We start from the raw sequence: 19,010 nt of genomic DNA on the forward strand, positions 1-19,010 counted from the left end.
TTGTCAATGGAAAAGACTTTCATTTTTTTAATTTTAGGCTGCAAAGGCTGAACATATTTGTGAAGAAATCATCGACCATCAAATAGAAATGTTAACCATTCACATTTTTGGATTTTCCGTATCAATATTTATTATTATAATTATAATTTTGATGATTTTTCATTTTAATTGTTCTTGTTTTTTAGAATTTTTTCGAAAAGGATCGACTTATGCAAGAGATCAAACAAAATTATTCTCGAAATCTTCAGCCCCAGCTGCTTGGGAAGTGTGCATTTCTTTTCAATTTATCCTGTCAGATTGATATGTGTTTTTGTGAATGTTATTTTTTTTATGTGACTTTTTGTACTTATTATTCATCTAATTCTAAAGGATTTCATTTTCATTGATGTATCTGTTGTTGCTATTCCCGATTTTCCTTTCTGCAGCTGCATCATCAAGTGAAGAACCTTTTCTTCAGAATTTTGTACCGATTCAAGATGAAGACTCGTATGAAGTACCAAAAATTATCTGGCTGTATTGGGAAGGCAAAATGAATCAGGAAGTTCGCTATCTTTTGCACAACTTGAAGGAAAAGGTAAAAAATTTCACTCCTATATTTATCACAGATTCGACACTTAGTTTGTATATGGACAGAAGCACAATTCCATCAAAAATGAAGAAATTTCCTCGAGCGATTAAAGCTGATTTTTATCGCCTTCAATTGCTTTATAAATACGGTGGTCTGTGGATGGATGCAACGACATATATTTGCAATGAAACATTTTTGGAAGAATGCCATCAAAAATTGACAAAGGCAAAAGCTGATCTGCTTGCCTTCAACAGCTATTATCCACCAACATTTCACATTGAGTTTGGGTTTTTGATGGCACCTAAGGGAAGCCCGCTTCTTGGAAAAGTCTTGGAAGAATTCAGGATTATGATGCCGATGGGACGTTTATCATACATGAAAGATAGAATTTATGGTGGAGTGGAAATAAAAAGTCCCGTTATCCACAAATTTGGTTCGGATCCAGAACATGATTACTGGGCGACGTATTACGTCGCTTACGTGTGTATGCAGACGGTGGTGCAAAGAGAATTCAATGGAAATCCAAATGTAATTCTTATGGATTCGGAAGATTATTTTTACAAGCTGAATATTGGTTGCGATTGGGAATCTGCATGTATTGCGGATAGGTGGGAAAATGATCCGGAAGTGAGGCAGTATCCAATCACAAAGTTTTGTTCAGGATCAAGAGGAATAGTGAAATTCCCGGATGTTGATATTATATAAATTTCTATTCAAACACTGTTTTGTTATTTTTTAAAATAATAGTTAGCGATTCATTTCATTTAAGCATCTTTTCCGTTCACTTAGTTTTTGCAATGTATTTATTACTTCATTTTTTTTTCCCGCAATTTGTGAGTGATTTATTAATCAATCAAACTCACACGTTTTTATTTTTTAATTTCACAATCTGTAATTCTCAATAAATTTATTTCTACTTGTATTTGTGTATTTCAAACCAACTTCATTTTTTTCTTAGATTTTTGATTTTTATTTATTTTTTAATACTCTTGAAGTTCAGTTCAACTTTTTCAAGAACACCTTTTCTCTGAAACGTTAATCAATAAAGCTCCAAACCAAAATTTTCATTCTTTTTTTCCCCACAAACAATGCCTATTTAACCATTAAATTAGAAATGAAAACACACCAAAGCTGCTATCAAGTCCAAAACAAACAAATAAAAAACATTTTATTCAATTTCAAAAACAACAATCAGATATCAGAAAACATTTTGATTAAGTGAGAGATTGTTAAAATACAATGAGTAAAATACCCGGAACATGGTAAAAAACCCGGAATTTTTGTAAAAATTCATATATCTCGACAAGTTTAAAAAATTAAATTATGATAATTCACACATTCATACATCAGTATATAACACATCTAACCATATTGAAGTTTTTATTTGTTGTGTTGTATTTATGAAGAAATAAATAATTTTTATTTTTGAAAATGTGACTTTTAATGAATTTTTCTATTTCAACTAAATGATTCACTTCATCTTTTATACACACAACTAATTTTTTCTTTGTTGCAAACTGTTTGGGTTATTTTTTATTTTCTGCAATTTGCTCTTTCTGACGGAATGAAAATCTGTCATTTTCAAAAAATCACAGTCAATGGGATAACTTAAAAAATATTTTTTGCAAAACACAAAAACATCCAAGTGGATTTAACACATGCAATAATAAATATGACAGTTATAAAAAATTACCACATTTTTGAAATTAAAAATGATTTTATATTCATTTCAATAATGCAATTAGTTTTCATAACTGATCATTTATAATAATCATTTTCATTGAAATTATTACAAAATCGTATTTAACAAAACGATAATGGAATTTTCTTTTAATTTCAAAAATGTGGTAATTTTTTATAACTGTCATATTTATTATTGCATGTGTTAAATCCACTTGGATGTTTTTGTGTTTTGCAAAAAATATTTTTTAAGTTATCCCATTGACTGTGATTTTTTGAAAATGACAGATTTTCATTCCGTCAGAAAGAGCAAATTGCAGAAAATAAAAAATAACCCAAACAGTTTGCAACAAAGAAAAAATTAGTTGTGTGTATAAAAGATGAAGTGAATCATTTAGTTGAAATAGAAAAATTCATTAAAAGTCACATTTTCAAAAATAAAAATTATTTATTTCTTCATAAATACAACACAACAAATAAAAACTTCAATATGGTTAGATGTGTTATATACTGATGTATGAATGTGTGAATTATCATAATTTAATTTTTTAAACTTGTCGAGATATATGAATTTTTACAAAAATTCCGGGTTTTTTACCATGTTCCGGGTATTTTACTCATTGTAACAGCATTTATTTAAATACAGTCTAAACCGGATATAATCACGTCGAATATAATCACATTCGTATATAGTCACATTTTTCGATGCACCGACATTTTTAGCCAATTTTTCATTCATTTTTCATCGCATATAATCACAGAAATGAAAACATATTATCACATTTTGTCACATTATGAGTGGATTTTTCATTGAAAAATCAACGTTTTGATCAAAAATCTCATTATTTCGATTTTTCAGAAATATGTATAAATAAGTTAAAATAATGTGTATTTATGAAAAAAATTGTTTTTACATTTCAAAAATGCGTTTTAATGAAGAATTTTCAAAAATAAAAAAACTGACCCAAAATTTATTTATTTTATTAATTTTAATATTTTTCTGTTGAAAGCAGCATCGCATATTATCACAATCAGATATAGTCACATAAAGTTGTGCAAAAACCGATGTGATTATATCCGGTTTTGACTGTAATCACAAGCAACGCGATCTGTATCGATTCCGTACCATATGTTCATGCCCTTTCGCATCCTCAAAATGACATATCTGAAGCACAACCATTAAATGAATCTTGTTGCTGACGATGCAACTGAATAAATGTTTGACAAAAACAATTGGTAGAAGATAATCTGCAGCTGGATTGTCGAACGAGTTTTCACTTTTTCAATGAAGAAGAAGAAGAAACATAAACGATGGATTTGACAAAGCAAGCAAGACGAGCAGACGAAGCAAACTGAAGAGGAGATCTGAAAGGAGTTTCTTTGACAGATAGAGATAAAGAGATAAAACTGTGCTATTGGCTCGCTTGGCGTAAAGAAGCGTTCCTTGAAAGCAACTCAAATTCTTCAAATAGTTTCAGAAAACTCTTTTGCAGTTCGGACAATAATTAGAAGCAGAAGCAGAGGCAGGTTGGGCAGATTGGATAGAGAAAGGAGTATTCGATTCAACGAGAAAGCGGTTAAAGGTTAAACTGAATCCACAAATGGATGAGGATGCAGAGGGATGCAAAAGTGACATGAGGCTTGTAAAGAAGTTTTATTCCAAGTGCCTTTTCGAAGAGCAGCAGACATGCAGTTCTCTCATCTGGTTGAACCATTCGAAATTATATCTTCTTTGTCAAATTACCTTCTCTCTCTCTCTCTCTCTCTCTTTCTTTCTTTCTTTCTTTCTTTCTTTCCTTCTCAATTTGTGTTTATCTTGATTCATCTTCAACACTTTTTCAAAATAAGATACATCAGCAAAATTATCAGATATGTTTCTGCAGCTACATTTCGGCTTCATCATTAAATCGAATATCACAATCTTTTTCTTTCTCTGATCTGCAATAGGGTTACACTTTAACCTCTGACCCTTTTTTTTACCCCCACCTTTTTTTTGTGGAGCTGGCTACGGCTTAATACAAGCTTGTGGCCAACAAATAATAACTAGAAATGTTTATTTTCATATATTAAACTTATGCAGAAAATATTTTTAACGAAAATTTTTTCACTTTGAGATCTCGGTATTTTTTAATTTTTTTTTTTGATCATTAAATTGATGGTCTTTCCATGAATATAACATTCTGGAAGTTTTAAGCTACATCATCATTACACCTCATATCCTTTTTATTGTTTTTATAACTTTTCACATTTCACAAGTTTCTTTTTCACCTGTTTTCTCATTTCATCGACTTTTCGAAATAATGCAATTTCATAAGGAATGATGAGTTTTTGAAAATATTTTTCAGATTATCCTTAATATATAGTTAAATTTTAATCATGTGGAATCACATAAAAGTTTTTCAAATTTTGTTTTTTAATGGAAAAATAAAAAACATCATTTTCTGTTGTTTTGATTTTTCCAACCAGTGACATTTTTTCTGCAAAAAATTATGTGAGTGTGCAATAATATATTGAGTAAAAAATAAGAGACAGCTTATAAAATTAAAAAATTGTCTTTTACACAATCAAAAATTTTTCATTTTTTCGAAAAATCGATGAAATGAGAAAACAGATGAGAAAGAAACTTGTGAAATGTGAAAAGTTATCAAAGAAATAAAAAGGATATGAGGTGTAATGATGATGTAGCTTAAAACTTCCAGAATGTTATATTCATGGAAAGACCATCAATTCAATGATCGAAAAATAAAATTAAAAAATACCGAGATCTCAAAGTGAAAAAATTTTCGTAAAAAAATTTTTTTCTGTAAAAGTTAAATATATAAAAATAAACATTTCTAGTTATTTTTTGTTGGCTACAAGCTTGTATTAAGCCGTAGCCAGCTCCACAAAAAAAAAAAGGTGGGGGTAAAAAAAAGGGTCAGAGGTTAAAGTGTAACCCTATCTAAAATATGAATTCATTGTTGTTGATGTGAAGAATGATCACTACGTTTCATTGATGAATGCACAATCCAAACACACTTCAAAGACAAAATAATCTAATATTCTAATAAATTTCTCCAAAATGAAAATGTCGAAATAACATTTTTGCCATTCCAGCTATTCCGCTTCTGTTCTTTAAGTGAAATGAAAGCGATCAGATATGAAAGTGATACTCTCCTGCTAAATCCGAACGAAGCTAAGATATACCACTTTTAGGGCTATGATTTTATCTTGACCTTTTTTCTTTATCAAGACCTTTTTCTTTTTTGCCATGCTTAAAGCTTTACACAAGCCTGCGATAAATAAAAAATAACCAGAAATGTTTGAAATGTTTTAATTTCCTTATTCTGTATTTTTTTTTTCCTATATTTCATTTTTTTCAAAAAGATCGAGGATAATAATAATTTTTTGTTTTGATCATTGACTTGCTGCTATTCCAGCGAATATTTTTTATCGGAAGTTTAAAGCTTTCATATTATAATACATCGTTATATTATTATACGATTTAGTTGTTTTAAACTTTCTCAACTTGTTTTTTTAACACTTTTCCTCATTTCACACTTATTTTCAAAAAACACGATTTCAGAGACATGCATCCATTTGTATTAAATTTAATGAAATGAAATAAAAACAAATTTGAAATGAAATGATATCTCAAAGAAAAAACAACAAAATATTTGTATATGACGAACAATTTTCAGATCAAAATAGTTATATGTTCTGCCATTTCGCTTCAAATTCTTGTTCAATTCTTTTTCTTTTCAGAATTAATCAAAAATATACAATAAATAATACCTTGTTTTTTTTATCTGCTTAAAAATTTACACAAATTCATATTTGTTCCGAAAATCGTGTTTTAAGCAAAAACAGTGATATGAGAAAAAAGGGTCAAAAATAAAATTGAAAATGTTAAAAACAAGTTAAAATAATAATATTGGAATGAAAAATTGAGATGCTGTGGCTTGAAACGTTCGATATGAAATATTCGCTTCATGACCAGCAAGTCTTTGATCTGGGTCCAAAAATAATAAAAATTTTTAATATTTTTTTGAACAAAAAAATATCAAAAAATTTTTTAACAGAATTCTGAAAAACAAAAATATCAAGAAGTCTATTAATTTTGTTTTTGTTTTTAGCCTTTTCACAAATCAAAAAAGCAAAAATAAGTTTCAAAAAAACAGGGTTGAGATAAAATTATGAGGTCAAGATAAAATATGCACACTAACAAAAGGAAGAAACATTGTGAAACCTCATTTTCGTATTTTCAAACTTCTACAAAGCCTATCCTTCATGAAATTTTGCTTTGAAGAACAATTAACGAAATTTCTTCAAAATTCTTTTTCAATGAAAAAGAAAATGGAAGAAAATTTTCGAAATGAAATTTTATTCAAAAACAACCCTTTATAAGCGCAAAATGAAGTTTTATTTCTTGTTTGAACAATAGATACAATGAGAATAGAAAGGTTTTATTCGAATAAAAATAACATATTCAAATAAACAAAGTTTATTCGGAATAAATAACTTTTATTGGAATAAAAAAAATTAATTGGAATAAACTCCGTCTTTTCGGAATAACTTTTTTCAAAGAAAATTTATTGTAGTTTTCAAAAAAATTCTCAAGAATCACTTTCTTAAACAGCACAAAAAAATTAATTATAATTATCCATTTATATTTAAAAACCATATTATTGACCAGATTTGTTTTAAATGTATTTCGATCAAAAAATTCTGTTTTATTTTAAAAAATGAACGATGATAAATCATATTCTTCAATTTGCAACTAATAATAGCAATCAAAATGGACTTGCTGTTATCTACAAAATATAATCGATCATTTCTCAATTTTTTATCTTTGTTTATTTATTTTTCTCTCCGTATTTCACATTATTGATCAAATAAGAAAAAAATACCAAAAACAGTATCCAATTGCAAAAGGTTAGATATTACGATGATATTGTTCCAGATACTTGATTATGCATGTAATTCGCCCCACCACTCGAAACTCTATCAATTACAGATGATGATGTTCCAGTTGTTTTTATGTCATTCCATTTGCATTCAGAAAATGAATTCTCCTGACTGTCTGCTATCTGCTGTTTCCCTAACTTTTGCAAATTCCTTTCACTTTTATTGACTGCAGCACTTCGAGAGCGATAGAACCCAATGACCGAATTGTTAGAGGAGGAAAATGAAGGCATGGACGATAAAGAAGAAGAGCTTGGGTTGAATGTGCAGTGGGACTTCTTTGTGGGTGAAGAGGAGTCTGTGGAGGGAGATTACAGCATGAATGGGTTCTACGGACTTCCAACAAGAACAGAAGGTGCAGACAATTGTGTGTGTGGCAAGGGAGAAAACGGAGTGGTGGCAAATGTTGAGGAGGCTGTGGTGCTTTGAGTGTACAGCTGGGCAGAAGAGTGTTCTGTCGAACGAGCAGAATGTCTGCTGCAATTCGTCGTCATCGTCATCTCCTACTTCTCTTCCCATGTCCCTCCTCCTTCTTTCTGTTGCCACCTGTGCAAGTCTTGTTTCGAAAGAGTCAATTTGTGATGTGCAAAACTCGTCTTTCTCTTTCGTCCTCTTCTTCGTCTTTGGCTCTTCATACTGCTTCCCTTTCCTCTGCACAGCATTCATCTTGCAACTGAACTACGCTTTCTTTGCCTCTTCCATTTGAACTTGAACTCCTCTCTCTTCGCTTCTTGGCTGCGTCATTCATCGAGCTGAAGACTGTGATGTGTCCGCAACTTCTTCCCCCTCACACCCCGATTCACCCGATTCAGCTGTTGGCGCACTGAATCCGAACGAAGAGCCGAAGGAGAGCTGAATGCGCCATTGCAAAGGGGAAAGCAGTTCTGATTCATTTTTATGCGTAACAATAAAAGGCATTGATAACGATTATGATGATGTTGAGAGAATAAAAAGTGAATGAAATAAAATTTGGTTCAATTTGTCTGTGTTTCCTATTGAACAGCTTTAATGAATCAGAAGGTCGATATTCCGACCCGATGCAAAGAAAGTGATAATTGCATCGAAAAAGTTGGAGAAGAAGTTGATGAAGAAGGCAATTAAGAAGTTGAAGATGGGGCTATTGGTGGAAAAGGGCAAATTGCAGAAGAAGAAGAAGAAGAGGAAGAAGAAGAAGAAGAAGAAGAAGAAGAAGAAGAAGAAGAAGAAGAAGAAGAAGAAGAAGAAGAAGAAGAAGAAGAAGAAGAAGAAGAAGAAGAAGAAGGTGAAGAAGGTGAAGAAGGAGAAGAAGAAGGCGAAGAAGAAGGTGAAGAAGAAGGTGAAGAAAAGTAGTCGATATCAGCTTTTCCAAGTCAGAATGATCGATTGAAAAAGATGAATTTGTTGTTAATGAAAATGCCCAGCCAGCTTATCAGCTCCAACAAAAGGGTCGCTTCTGCCAAACATTCCGAACAAATACACCAAACAAACTTCTTTTTCTCTCTTTCAAGCTCATCCAAAGCATTGTCAGGATATGCGTCATGCCAAAATGATGGAAGAAGTCACGAATGTCACGTTCAATGTAATTCAAACATGAATAATCTCATAAACTTCTGGTTCTTTTGAAAAAGGATAAACAGGTTTCTTTCCGTGACAATCCTGTTTGTGACCAATCCATATTCATTCAAAGAGCACCTTTAAAGAAAAATGAATGAAACAAAAAAATCAAACCATCTTTTTGGCCTTGAAACATTTTCCCGTCTCCGATGGTTTGGTAATTATCGACTCAGCTGGGTTTCTTGTTCTCCAAAATTTCCTCTTGCCGCATAAAAAAAACAGACAACCAGTCAACAAATGGCTGGCAAAGTACATCATCGAAGGAAGAGAATCAACCTTCGGTCATGCCATGACGTCAGATGAAAACACACAATCTCCACTCCTTTTTTAAACGGACTGATAATTCTAACCTCTTCTCCCTCTTCTCCCTCTTCTCCCTCTTCTCCCTCTTCTCCCTCTTCTCCCTCTTCTCCCTCTTCTCCTTCTTCTCCCTCTTCTCCTTCTTCTCCCTCTTCTCCCTCTTCTCCCTCTTCTCCCTCTTCTCCCTCTTCTCCCTCTTTTCCCTCTTCCCCTTCTCATCTGCAAGCAGACTCGGCTGACTGCAGAAACATTTCCAATGTGTTTGCGTCTGCTTTCTTCAATTTGGATTCCTTCCAGCTGTTTTCTGAATGATTCATCGATTCAGATGGAAGGAAACAAGACAAACACTTTCAAAAGGCAGATGGTTCCAAAAGCTCAATGAAACAAACAAGATGAATGCGAGCCCATTCACAAAGCGATTGAATGCTGCTTCAGATGGAATTGGTGAGGATCTGTTGCAAGAATCAGTTTTTGAGTGAATAATTTTTTAAGTCTGCAAAATATGTCAGTAAACCTTAAAGAAAAAGAAAAAAAGAAAATCAATTTAAAAGCTAATTCCTAAATGAGGCAATACCTCTTTTTTAAAACAAGCTTGTCTTCTCGCCTCTCTGATTGAAACAGTCTGTCTTTGATAATCTCTTCACAGCTGTTTTTTTTTTTTTAAAAAAAAGTTAAAAGATCGGCAACGTTAAAAAAAAGAAAAAGAAAAAACAAAAGCGAAAATATGAAATTGTAATTGTCCAAAAAGAATGAGTAATTTTTTATTATTTTTATGATTTCTTTCTTTCTTTCTTTTTCATTAATATTTTTTTCAAAAAAATTAATATCAAAATATGACTTCATTTGGATAACACACCCCAATTTGATCAGACACTTCAATTGCAGTCTGTTCTGTTTTGTCGGATTCGTTTCTCCTTCGTCCATGTTGCTTCAAGTTTTGCCTTGAAATCAATGCTGATATTGGAGAATCTACAATAACCATCAAAACAATCCAAAATGATGATTTTCCAAAAAACGTAACAAGCGTATTCACAGAAAAATACACGTCAACTGGCAACATCATTAAACGATAAATGTGTTGAAATGAATTCTCAATCTTGCATGCGCTTGATTCCGCATATTGCATTAACCTCCCTTCGCCTTCTCGAATTCTTTCATCTTCGCATAACCTCAAAATCTTTTGGGAAAATCTCTTTCATTGCCCGATCAACGATATTGTTCATTATTGCCTTGATTCTGTTCCCAAAGTGATTCAGTTATCATGTTTCCGAGCACCATTAAAATGTGGATTAACGAAAGCTTGATTCCCTCCATCAATTTTCCTTTAGCTCGAATTACCAACTCAAGAAATTAACTAATTATAAAAGAATCCCTTGTTTATTACTAAACTCAACACATTAAAACTGAAACATTCACGGAAACCAGCAAACACTCCGAAATAACAGGAAAAATCATTTCTATCAAGGAGAGCTTTCAGATAACACAAAATGCGAGTGCAAAAATTGAATTTCTAATGCCTGCATTTTGATTTGTTGGAGAATGAAGCATACGCACGATTAATCATCAAACGGCTTCTTTTTTGTCTCCTCTTTGCAAAGTTCTTTTCAAAGTCTTTTCTCCTCTTCTTCAAATTGCTCAAAATGTTGAAATGGAAATTTTTAAATATTCAATTCTAGGCATGTGGGATATTTTTCAATAAGTTCAATTTTTCATATAAAATGTTATTAATTACTAAGAATGAATTATTGTTGGTTCGATCAGACAGAATTTAAACTCTTTTGTATTTAGCTAAATACGACCAATATTGCAGATTCTTTGTGATTTCTTTTTTAACGCAGATTTTTATTGAGCAAAAGAATTGAGTTTGATAATATATTTTAGTTTTGTCAATTATCAACAATGTTTGTTTTTCTGTTTGTTTTTCTGTTTTTCATTTGAAATTTTGCGGCAAATTGATCTTTACTAAAAATAGACAGAATGGAAATGTGCAGTGAAGATAAACCCAATGATGATATCCAGAAGCCGTCTCTTGAAGATAAGTTTTCAAGTTTGTGAATTTTTTCAATTTTTTGAAATGTTCAGCGCTTTCGGTAATTAATAAATTAATTGAAGTTTTATTTTCTAAGCTTAAAATTTGCAGTGAGGAAGAACAGAAACAGAAAATTGAAGAAATGATTGAACTAATTGAAGAAATGGATTTTTCAAATTTGTATGACACTTTTACCACTGAGTTGTTCGACAATATGAACAAAATGATTGAAGAAAAGAAACTTTCGATGGAAGATGCAATTTTGTTGATGAAGCGTATTGGATATTGCAAATTGCTGAAAGATGTATGGAATCTAAGATTTGGAGGATCTTCGTTGCAAAAAAGATTTGAGAAGATGATTATTGATGAAGAAAAGAAGAAAGGAGAAAAGAACAAAATGCTTTTGCCTGATTTGTGTGAATGCTTCCTTTCTTTAAATTACAGATACGTTGTCCTTTCAGAAACAGTAAATGAAATTTGTGTATCTTGTCTCCTGAAAGTTGCGTTGAAGAAAGAGGAAAGCGAAGAGACTCGAAAAGAAGCGGAAATGGCTTTGCTAGCGTTGAGCAGCATTAGAGATAATGTGTGTGAAATTTAATTTCCTTTTTGCTATTATAATTTTTTGCTTATTTCTTGTCAGTTTGTCAAAAAAGAATTGTATCTGAATGAAATCAAAGAAATCATCAAATATCATCAAGAGAATCGCAATCTCACACGACTTGCCTATCAATCTGCTTGGCGGTTCTTGAAAGACCGACTTTTGGTTGACAATGGCTTGGAAGAAGTCATCGTGAATGAGCTTCATTTAGCGAGAGAAGCAGCAAGAGAACTGGAAGAGCTTTCAAAGTGCGTGAATTGGAAGAAAGAGAAAGAAGAGGAAATGGGAAAAGAAACGAAAGAAGAGCGTGTTATCGAGAAATGGTTCAGTGAAATTTTTCATTTCTTATACTCAATCACATTGTGGAACGAAGAACTTGCTGGACTTATAGGCAGCATTGTTCAGGTATATCAAGTGGCGAAGGATAATTACAAAGAAATTGGCGATTGGTGCATTCATTTATTGAGAACTGAAGCGGAAAGAAGAGCTGTGAATGTTAAAGACTTGCTTAAAGGAAGAGCATTTGACACTGTTTTGGAGGAATTTCAGCGACCAACGTTGAGTGACAATATTGAGTGTAGTCTCTTGATCTTTTTCATAAATGTTTCTAAACGATTGGAAGAAAAGAAGAAGGATGAAATGAAAGAAGCGAAAAGAAAAGAGTTGAAAAGGAAAATGTTTGAAAAGATGGAAGAAGAGGGATTCGAAGATATCGTAGCAAGCTTTTATGAAAAGTTTAGTTACATTTTTGCAAATCATAACGTATTTATTTATCTTTGAATATTTCTGATTATTTTGTAAATGTTTGAGGAAATGTGATTTTTATTTATTTTGTAACTCAAAAACTGTCTTTTTAATACACTTCTCAAAATGGCAAAAATATTTATTTATTTATTTATTTATTTATTTTCGAAAAATTAACAAAAGAAAAAGAAAGAAAGAAAGAGATCATCAAAAATAAGAATAAATGCAACATTTTTTGCAATGATAATTTCTAATTTTTTCCTTTCCATTCTATCTCTTTTTTTCTTTCTCTTTTAGCGATGCACAGAAGTTCTTTTGATTTTTGCAAATGAAAAATAAATGGTTGGGAAAAAATGATGAAAGACAGACTGCTTCAATCAGAGAGGAGAAAAGACGAGCATTTTTTTGAAAAATGGAATTGCCTCATTTTAAACTTCATATTTTTCTTTTTCTTTGTATTAGATGAATTGCACAATTTTTGTGTAATTGTGAAATTTTCGAAAAATTTTGAAATTCGTATATGTTATTTTGAAATAATCAAGAAATTTTGAAATTTTTCAGAAAAATTGAAAAAAAGGCAGTTATTTTAAGTTTCACCAACAAATTTCAAGTTAAATAAAAATTGTGGGAAGATCTTCGTTTTTTGCATAAAAATAGTGATGTTCAAAAATTATTGGAAATTTGTTGAAAATATTCTTATTTATTGTCTACGCACTTTTCATAACGTTCACCAATCAATTATGTGAAACAAATAGTTTGTTATAATTTTATTCCAACCAAAAAAATTTAAAATTATAAAATATTATATCACAAGTTTTTTGTGATTATTATAATATCTTTGTGACAACAAATGATTGCCAATGTTCAAATATTAAAAAGTTCAATGGAGAAAAATAATTTGAAAATGTTTTGTGATTTTCATTGACTGAAAAACTATGAACGCAATCATTGAAAACGATCATTAATAAATCGAATCAGTACATCCAATGAAACAAATGACATTCTACGCCTTTTTATGTTTGAAAAATTGACAAAAACCGATGATTGAGCTGAATAAAGCGGCGTTGTCGTCCGATTCATAAAGTTGGTATCCAATAAACCACAACAAATTTGAGCCGAAAATGAACAGATCATATCCATAGAAATGATTTTCCACTGGATAAAAAAGTAAAGAAGCAAATATTCACAAACAATTTACTGATTTTTTGTTTCTTTTTGAATAAATGACTTTCATCGACTGTTATATCTCTTCGCGTGGCAATCAAATCACTGTGCGTGGATCGTGTGGTCGTTTGAATAATCTAAGCTAAATGTGAAAATTTGTTCAAAGCCTTATTGGACAAAATGTTGATTAAAAAGGAAATACAACGAATTTTTGAATCGTTCAATCAGTGATTAGGCACTGGAAACAGGATTTGGAGCTTTTCACAGACTAGAAATATAATAAAACGATACGTTGTTTTATTTAGCATTTTTTCCCATGGAGAACGAGCACACAAACCTTTTGCCTTAGTATTTTATTGATATCAACTTTATCCATCACAGCTCGAATCCTCCAAAATACAACTTGACAATATTTGAAATTTCATATTTTGCAATATGAAAAGGTTCTGAAATGACTTTCTCATCTTTTTTGCTCATGCTGAATACAGATCAGCCTTTCCATTCCGAAGGCAAAGTAGCGAAGATAAGAAAGTGACTTGGGTGTTTGATCAGTCCATTCTGTTGTTCCAATGCGCACTGCTGAAACTGTGGGAGTATGTTGAAGCACTTTCGGTGACAATTTCAGTTTCGCTGGTGAATCTGCATCTTTTCCTTGGAACGTTGGTGGGTTAGTTGTTGAGGAGAAAGTGGATCTTGGCATAGGTTCATCTGTGCTTCTTTTGCAATTTGCTCTGTTTGAAATTAACTTTATGATGAAATAATAGATAAAAATAAATTGAAACTTTTGGGTGGACGAATTTTTTGAAATTATTTTTTCTTGTTGAAAAAAATCAATTTTGAAAAATCACCCATAAATATTACAATTTTTAATTAAAATTAATATATAAAGATAATTTCCAATTAATAAATATATGCAATGCTTTTAATTGTTATATTAACCTTTCAAATAAATGAAAATCTGAGAAATAAAACATTTATAGATATTAAAATTTTTAATGAATAATTTTTGATCTGTCACATAATAAACTTTTCAATTTCTAAAAATTTAGGATTAGCTTTTTTGTATGAAGCGTAAGGAGCACACTTTCCAATATGTTACAGTTTGAATATATTTATATTTTATTATTGTATGCACTGATTTCTATTGAAAATATTCTTCAATAATTTTCAAATTATGATTGTTTCAAAATAAAGACAATTAATTGTCAACGCAAAACAATATGAGTTTTATATTAGTGAAATTTGTCAAAATTGGATAGAAAATGCGGATAAACGTATTTTTCAATTTTTCTTATTATATTTAATTTGTTATTTTAACTTTTTTACAAAATTTGTTAAACAATTATTATTTCTCAATTCGGAATGATGCAGACAGTATAGATTTAAATGAAAATGGAGGGGGAATATTCAAAGCATTGGATGCATCTGGATCAATGAAGTTGATTGACTCAACAATCAGTCTTTGCAACTGCAGCACTTATTCAGGAAAAGGAGGAGTGTTGTATTTGGAGACAAAGGAAACAGGGTTTCTAAACTTCCCATTTGTGTGGATGAAGTTCAATGAAAGAACAGAAAGAGTGAGAAATGATATTTATATTGAGTGTTTCGACATCACATCGTTAATCAATAAAAGTCAATATCAGTTTCATCCTCGAGAGAAACCAAATGTTGGGTATGCGAATGGGGGAAATGGAGGAATGGGCTGTCATGGATGCGGATATCCTGACTTTCCATGCTCAACATTGACAGATACATGAACAGCGATGTTTGGTGCAAGATCAGCGGCATTGCGGTAGATGTGCACTTTCACGATTCACAAAGAAATTACACTCTATGCGCAGCCAATGGTCTTTGACGGAGAAGTGGAAATTGAATGAATTGTGATGAGAGAAGAAGATGATGGAGGAGAAGGAGAAGTGGGAGGAGGAGTGAAAAAATGCTTGATTGAGACGATGGAGAAAATCACATTTCGCTCTCTGATGTTTTGTGTTTGGTCTTTTGGCGGATAAGTCTGAACATGTTTGTTCATGTGCAGCGACGATGTTCTGAGACTTGAAGGACACTCGTTTGGCGCAGAGGTTGGAGCATTATGTGTGCGTGTGGAATGTTTGAAGGGGAGAGAAGGAAAGACGGAGCTTATGAAGTGTGGATTTGAAGAAGTGAGGACAAGGGGATGCGGGATTGTTGTTGCTGATGAGAGTGAAGCGGGAGTTGAATAAAAGAAGGTGACAATACGAAACACGGAGAGGGAAGACGAAGGGAGTATGTTGGAGCTGAGAAGAGGAAAGGCTGTGATCATAGAAAACACGACAATAAAGGAGACGAATTATGTGAAAGGGATGAGATTGGCATTGAAGAGGATATGGGGTTGGAGATGAGGAACAACACAATGTGAGAGGTGAGGAGATACGAAGGGAATGGAGGAGTGATGAGTGGGAAAGTGATGAGTGGGAAAGTGTGGGAGATTGAGTACGATGCGTTTCAGACGTGTGAGTGTGAAGCAGATTACACATCGTGATGTTTGAGAAATGGATATCCGTGTGAATCAATGTGGAGTGGAACAAGTCACATTGAAAGAAGTGGGACTGAAGGAGAAAGGACAGCGAAAGTTAGTGATGAAGGGAGTTTTTGATTCTTATTCATTTTTAAAGCGGATGTGATTGACGGATGTCTGAGTAAGGGAGATCCCATTATACGCAAGCCTTTTCGTTTTGAAAAGACGATCTAAAAAGATTCTCATGTAATTCTTAATAAATTATGAGTGTTTCAAAGGAACATTTAACATTTCAAAAACGCTCAATCAAAAATATGATGTAATTTATATGCATTGCTATTTTTTAAAAATGATTTGCAATAAAAAATTAAACTATTTGAAAATAATTCCCCAAATTTATTTTGTTAATGAAATTCTTTTGAAAAACAAAATTTTTTGAAAAAGACAATCAGAATTATCAAAGGAGAAACAATTACAAAATTTATATTTTTCTCCTTCATAAACTTTTTTATCTTCCAGCTAAAAACTCTCGATGTTCCTCAATCAACACTTATTTTCCTATTTCTCTTCTTTATTTATCTGTTCTCACTTTTTCAAAAATTTTTTTTTCATTTTTCTTCAAATCATCAAATTCATCGACTTTTAATGTTAATAATTCCTTCATGAAATCTTCATTTCAGTCATCTCTGCCTTTTATCTTCTTTTTCACGGTTCAATTCTTCTTTTTTTCCTTCTCACTCTCTCTTCTTCATTTTTTCCATTCATCTTTCATCCTTTTTCAAACAGCACGTTTAGCGAAAAGAAATATGTTGAAATTGTTTTTGATGATATTCTTCATTGTTGAGCTTTTTTCATTCTTTCCAATATATTCTTCTGCAAAAAATAAGTCGAAGTCTTCTTCTGCTTCTCAGCTTTGAGCGTCTTTTGAGGGTTCCTGATGAAGGAACAGAAGTTTTTTATTCTTCTATTCTCATTATGTTCAACTTTTGTATTCAATCTTGATTACGAAAATAGAGAATATTTTGAAGATGTCACTTCAACATATTTCAATTTAAATATAAAATAATGAACAATTACACACCTTTGAAAAGATTTTCTTTCATGGATTTTTTCATGATCTGTTTCATAAAAACGTCCAACTTCATATTGCTTGAATAATGATTTAATTTTGAAACAATCATAATTTGAAAATTATTGAAGAATATTTTCAATAGAAATCAGTGCATACAATAATAAAATATAAATATATTCAAACTGTAACATATTGGAAAGTGTGCTCCTTACGCTTCATACAAAAAAGCTAATCCTAAATTTTTAGAAATTGAAAAGTTTATTATGTGACAGATCAAAAATTATTCATTAAAAATTTTAATATCTATAAATGTTTTATTTCTCAGATTTTCATTTATTTGAAAGGTTAATATAACAATTAAAAGCATTGCATATATTTATTAATTGGAAATTATCTTTATATATTAATTTTAATTAAAAATTGTAATATTTATGGGTGATTTTTCAAAATTGATTTTTTTCAACAAGAAAAAATAATTTCAAAAAATTCGTCCACCCAAAAGTTTCAATTTATTTTTATCTATTATTTCATCATAAAGTTAATTTCAAACAGAGCAAATTGCAAAAGAAGCACAGATGTACCTATGCCTGGATCTTAATATCGAACTGCGTGAACGCGTTCCATTTGATCTGCATTCCGTTCAATCCTTCTGAGTTACAACCTTCCACAGCGCAACTGGTGTTCCTATCTGCACAGTCGAGGAGTGTGACTGTGAGGACAGACGAGGAGGTGGTAAGATGAGGAGTTGAAGAGAATGAGGTGTGGAAGATTGAGGAGATGGTGGTGAAACTGGCAAGGAAGATTCTGGAGCTGAGGAAGAAACCCAAGACAGAGGTGAAGGAGCTGATGGAGCAGCTGGTGGAGATAATGAAGAAGATAGAGCTTAGCAAGGAAGAGTTGTGAGTGTGGTTAGCAAACAGAAACTGGTAGTGTTGGCGAAACATGTTGCAATTCAGACTTCATTGGCCCCACTTTGCGGGAGAAGCAAACTGCTTTGGAGGAGGAGATGAAAGGAGGGGATCTTAATCTGGGATCATCGAAAGATCGGAGAAGAACGACGCTGTGACCAATGGTGGAAGCATTGATGATAATGGTGGTAGTTGTGAAGGAGGAGTGAATGCAACGTTGAGGTAGAAGATAAACAAAATCTAGAAGGAAACGAAGATGCTGATGGAGCTATCGAAAGTGTATGAGAAGATGATAATAGAGCAGAAGGCGCTGTTCAATTTAGAAATTGTGAAGAAGCAAATGATACTTGCTCAAAAGAAGTAGAAGCAGAAGAAAATGAAGGTATCGTATGAAGAGAAGGTTGAACGGCTGGTTGGGCACGCAAAGGAGCAGAAGGAGCTGGTGTTGCGGAAAAACTTTGACATGGAAAGAGATTGAGGGGCAGAGAAGAAAGTGGCGAGAGAGTGTTACAGTACGAATAGGAGATGGATGAACAGAAGAGGAGGCGAAGAAAACGAAGAAGAAGAAGAAGAAGAAGGAGAAGGAGAAGAGAAAGAAGAAAATGTTGATGATGAAGTCCAATTATTTTCTTCCTCTATTTCAGTCAAAACAAACAGCAGAACTGTTTCTGCTCCATTTCTCAGCAAATAATCTGCAGAAAGATTGTTCTTACGAGAAGAAGAAGAAGATGATGATGATGACGACGATGAAGCAGAATCGCAAGAATCACAAGAAGAAAAGGAAGAAGAAAAGGAAGAAGAAAAGGAAGAAGAAAAGGAAGAAGAAAAGGAAGAAGAAAAGGAAGAAGAAAAGGAAGAAGAAGAAGAAGAAGAAGAAGATGATAGTTGTTTGAAAATTGTTTTTCTGTCAGATTGA

The 19,010-nt window shown here is 32.0% G+C and overlaps 6 protein-coding genes across 6 annotated transcripts; 4 read left to right on the plus strand and 2 right to left on the minus strand.

Moving 5' to 3' along the window:
• Positions 1-369: 369 nt before the first annotated feature.
• On the plus strand, positions 370-1,629 carry MONOS_11827 (putative Capsular polysaccharide synthesis protein). The gene has a single exon (XM_067864395.1). The coding sequence runs from the start codon at positions 386-388 to the stop codon at positions 1,271-1,273; it is 888 nt and encodes a 295-aa protein (XP_067732444.1). The 5' UTR covers positions 370-385; the 3' UTR covers positions 1,274-1,629.
• A 5,761-nt stretch (positions 1,630-7,390) lies between these two features.
• MONOS_11828 (uncharacterized protein) lies at positions 7,391-7,621 on the plus strand (the record flags this gene model as incomplete). The annotated part of the gene is made up of 1 exon (XM_067864396.1): positions 7,391-7,621. The coding sequence occupies one exon, from the start codon at positions 7,391-7,393 to the stop codon at positions 7,619-7,621; it is 231 nt and encodes a 76-aa protein (XP_067732445.1).
• A 668-nt stretch (positions 7,622-8,289) lies between these two features.
• MONOS_11829 (uncharacterized protein) lies at positions 8,290-8,693 on the minus strand (the record flags this gene model as incomplete). Its single annotated transcript, XM_067864397.1, has 2 exons — positions 8,290-8,531; positions 8,660-8,693. 2 exons carry the CDS (start codon positions 8,691-8,693, stop codon positions 8,290-8,292), a joined length of 276 nt encoding a protein of 91 aa, XP_067732446.1.
• An 800-nt stretch (positions 8,694-9,493) lies between these two features.
• MONOS_11830 (uncharacterized protein) lies at positions 9,494-10,009 on the minus strand (the record flags this gene model as incomplete). The annotated part of the gene is made up of 3 exons (XM_067864399.1): positions 9,494-9,599; positions 9,660-9,731; positions 9,942-10,009. 3 exons carry the CDS (start codon positions 10,007-10,009, stop codon positions 9,494-9,496), a joined length of 246 nt encoding a protein of 81 aa, XP_067732447.1.
• Positions 10,010-11,337: 1,328 nt separating this feature from the next.
• On the plus strand, positions 11,338-12,492 carry MONOS_11831 (uncharacterized protein; the record flags this gene model as incomplete). Its single annotated transcript, XM_067864400.1, has 2 exons — positions 11,338-11,697; positions 11,755-12,492. The coding sequence occupies 2 exons, from the start codon at positions 11,338-11,340 to the stop codon at positions 12,490-12,492; spliced, it is 1,098 nt and encodes a 365-aa protein (XP_067732448.1).
• A 3,011-nt stretch (positions 12,493-15,503) lies between these two features.
• Positions 15,504-15,839, plus strand: MONOS_11832 (uncharacterized protein; the record flags this gene model as incomplete). Its single annotated transcript, XM_067864401.1, has 2 exons — positions 15,504-15,601; positions 15,656-15,839. 2 exons carry the CDS (start codon positions 15,504-15,506, stop codon positions 15,837-15,839), a joined length of 282 nt encoding a protein of 93 aa, XP_067732449.1.
• Positions 15,840-19,010: the final 3,171 nt, after the last annotated feature.

Source organism: Monocercomonoides exilis (assembly GCF_001643675.1).
Source record: "Monocercomonoides exilis strain PA203 chromosome Unknown scaffold9-1957334, whole genome shotgun sequence".
Classification (NCBI taxonomy): domain Eukaryota; phylum Preaxostyla; order Oxymonadida; family Polymastigidae; genus Monocercomonoides; species Monocercomonoides exilis.

What these genes read in the sequence shown, in the direction of transcription:
- MONOS_11827 (XM_067864395.1), top strand. Translation starts at nt 386, where the DNA reads ATGTATCTGTTGTTGCTATTCCCGATTTTCCTTTCTGCAGCTGCATCA.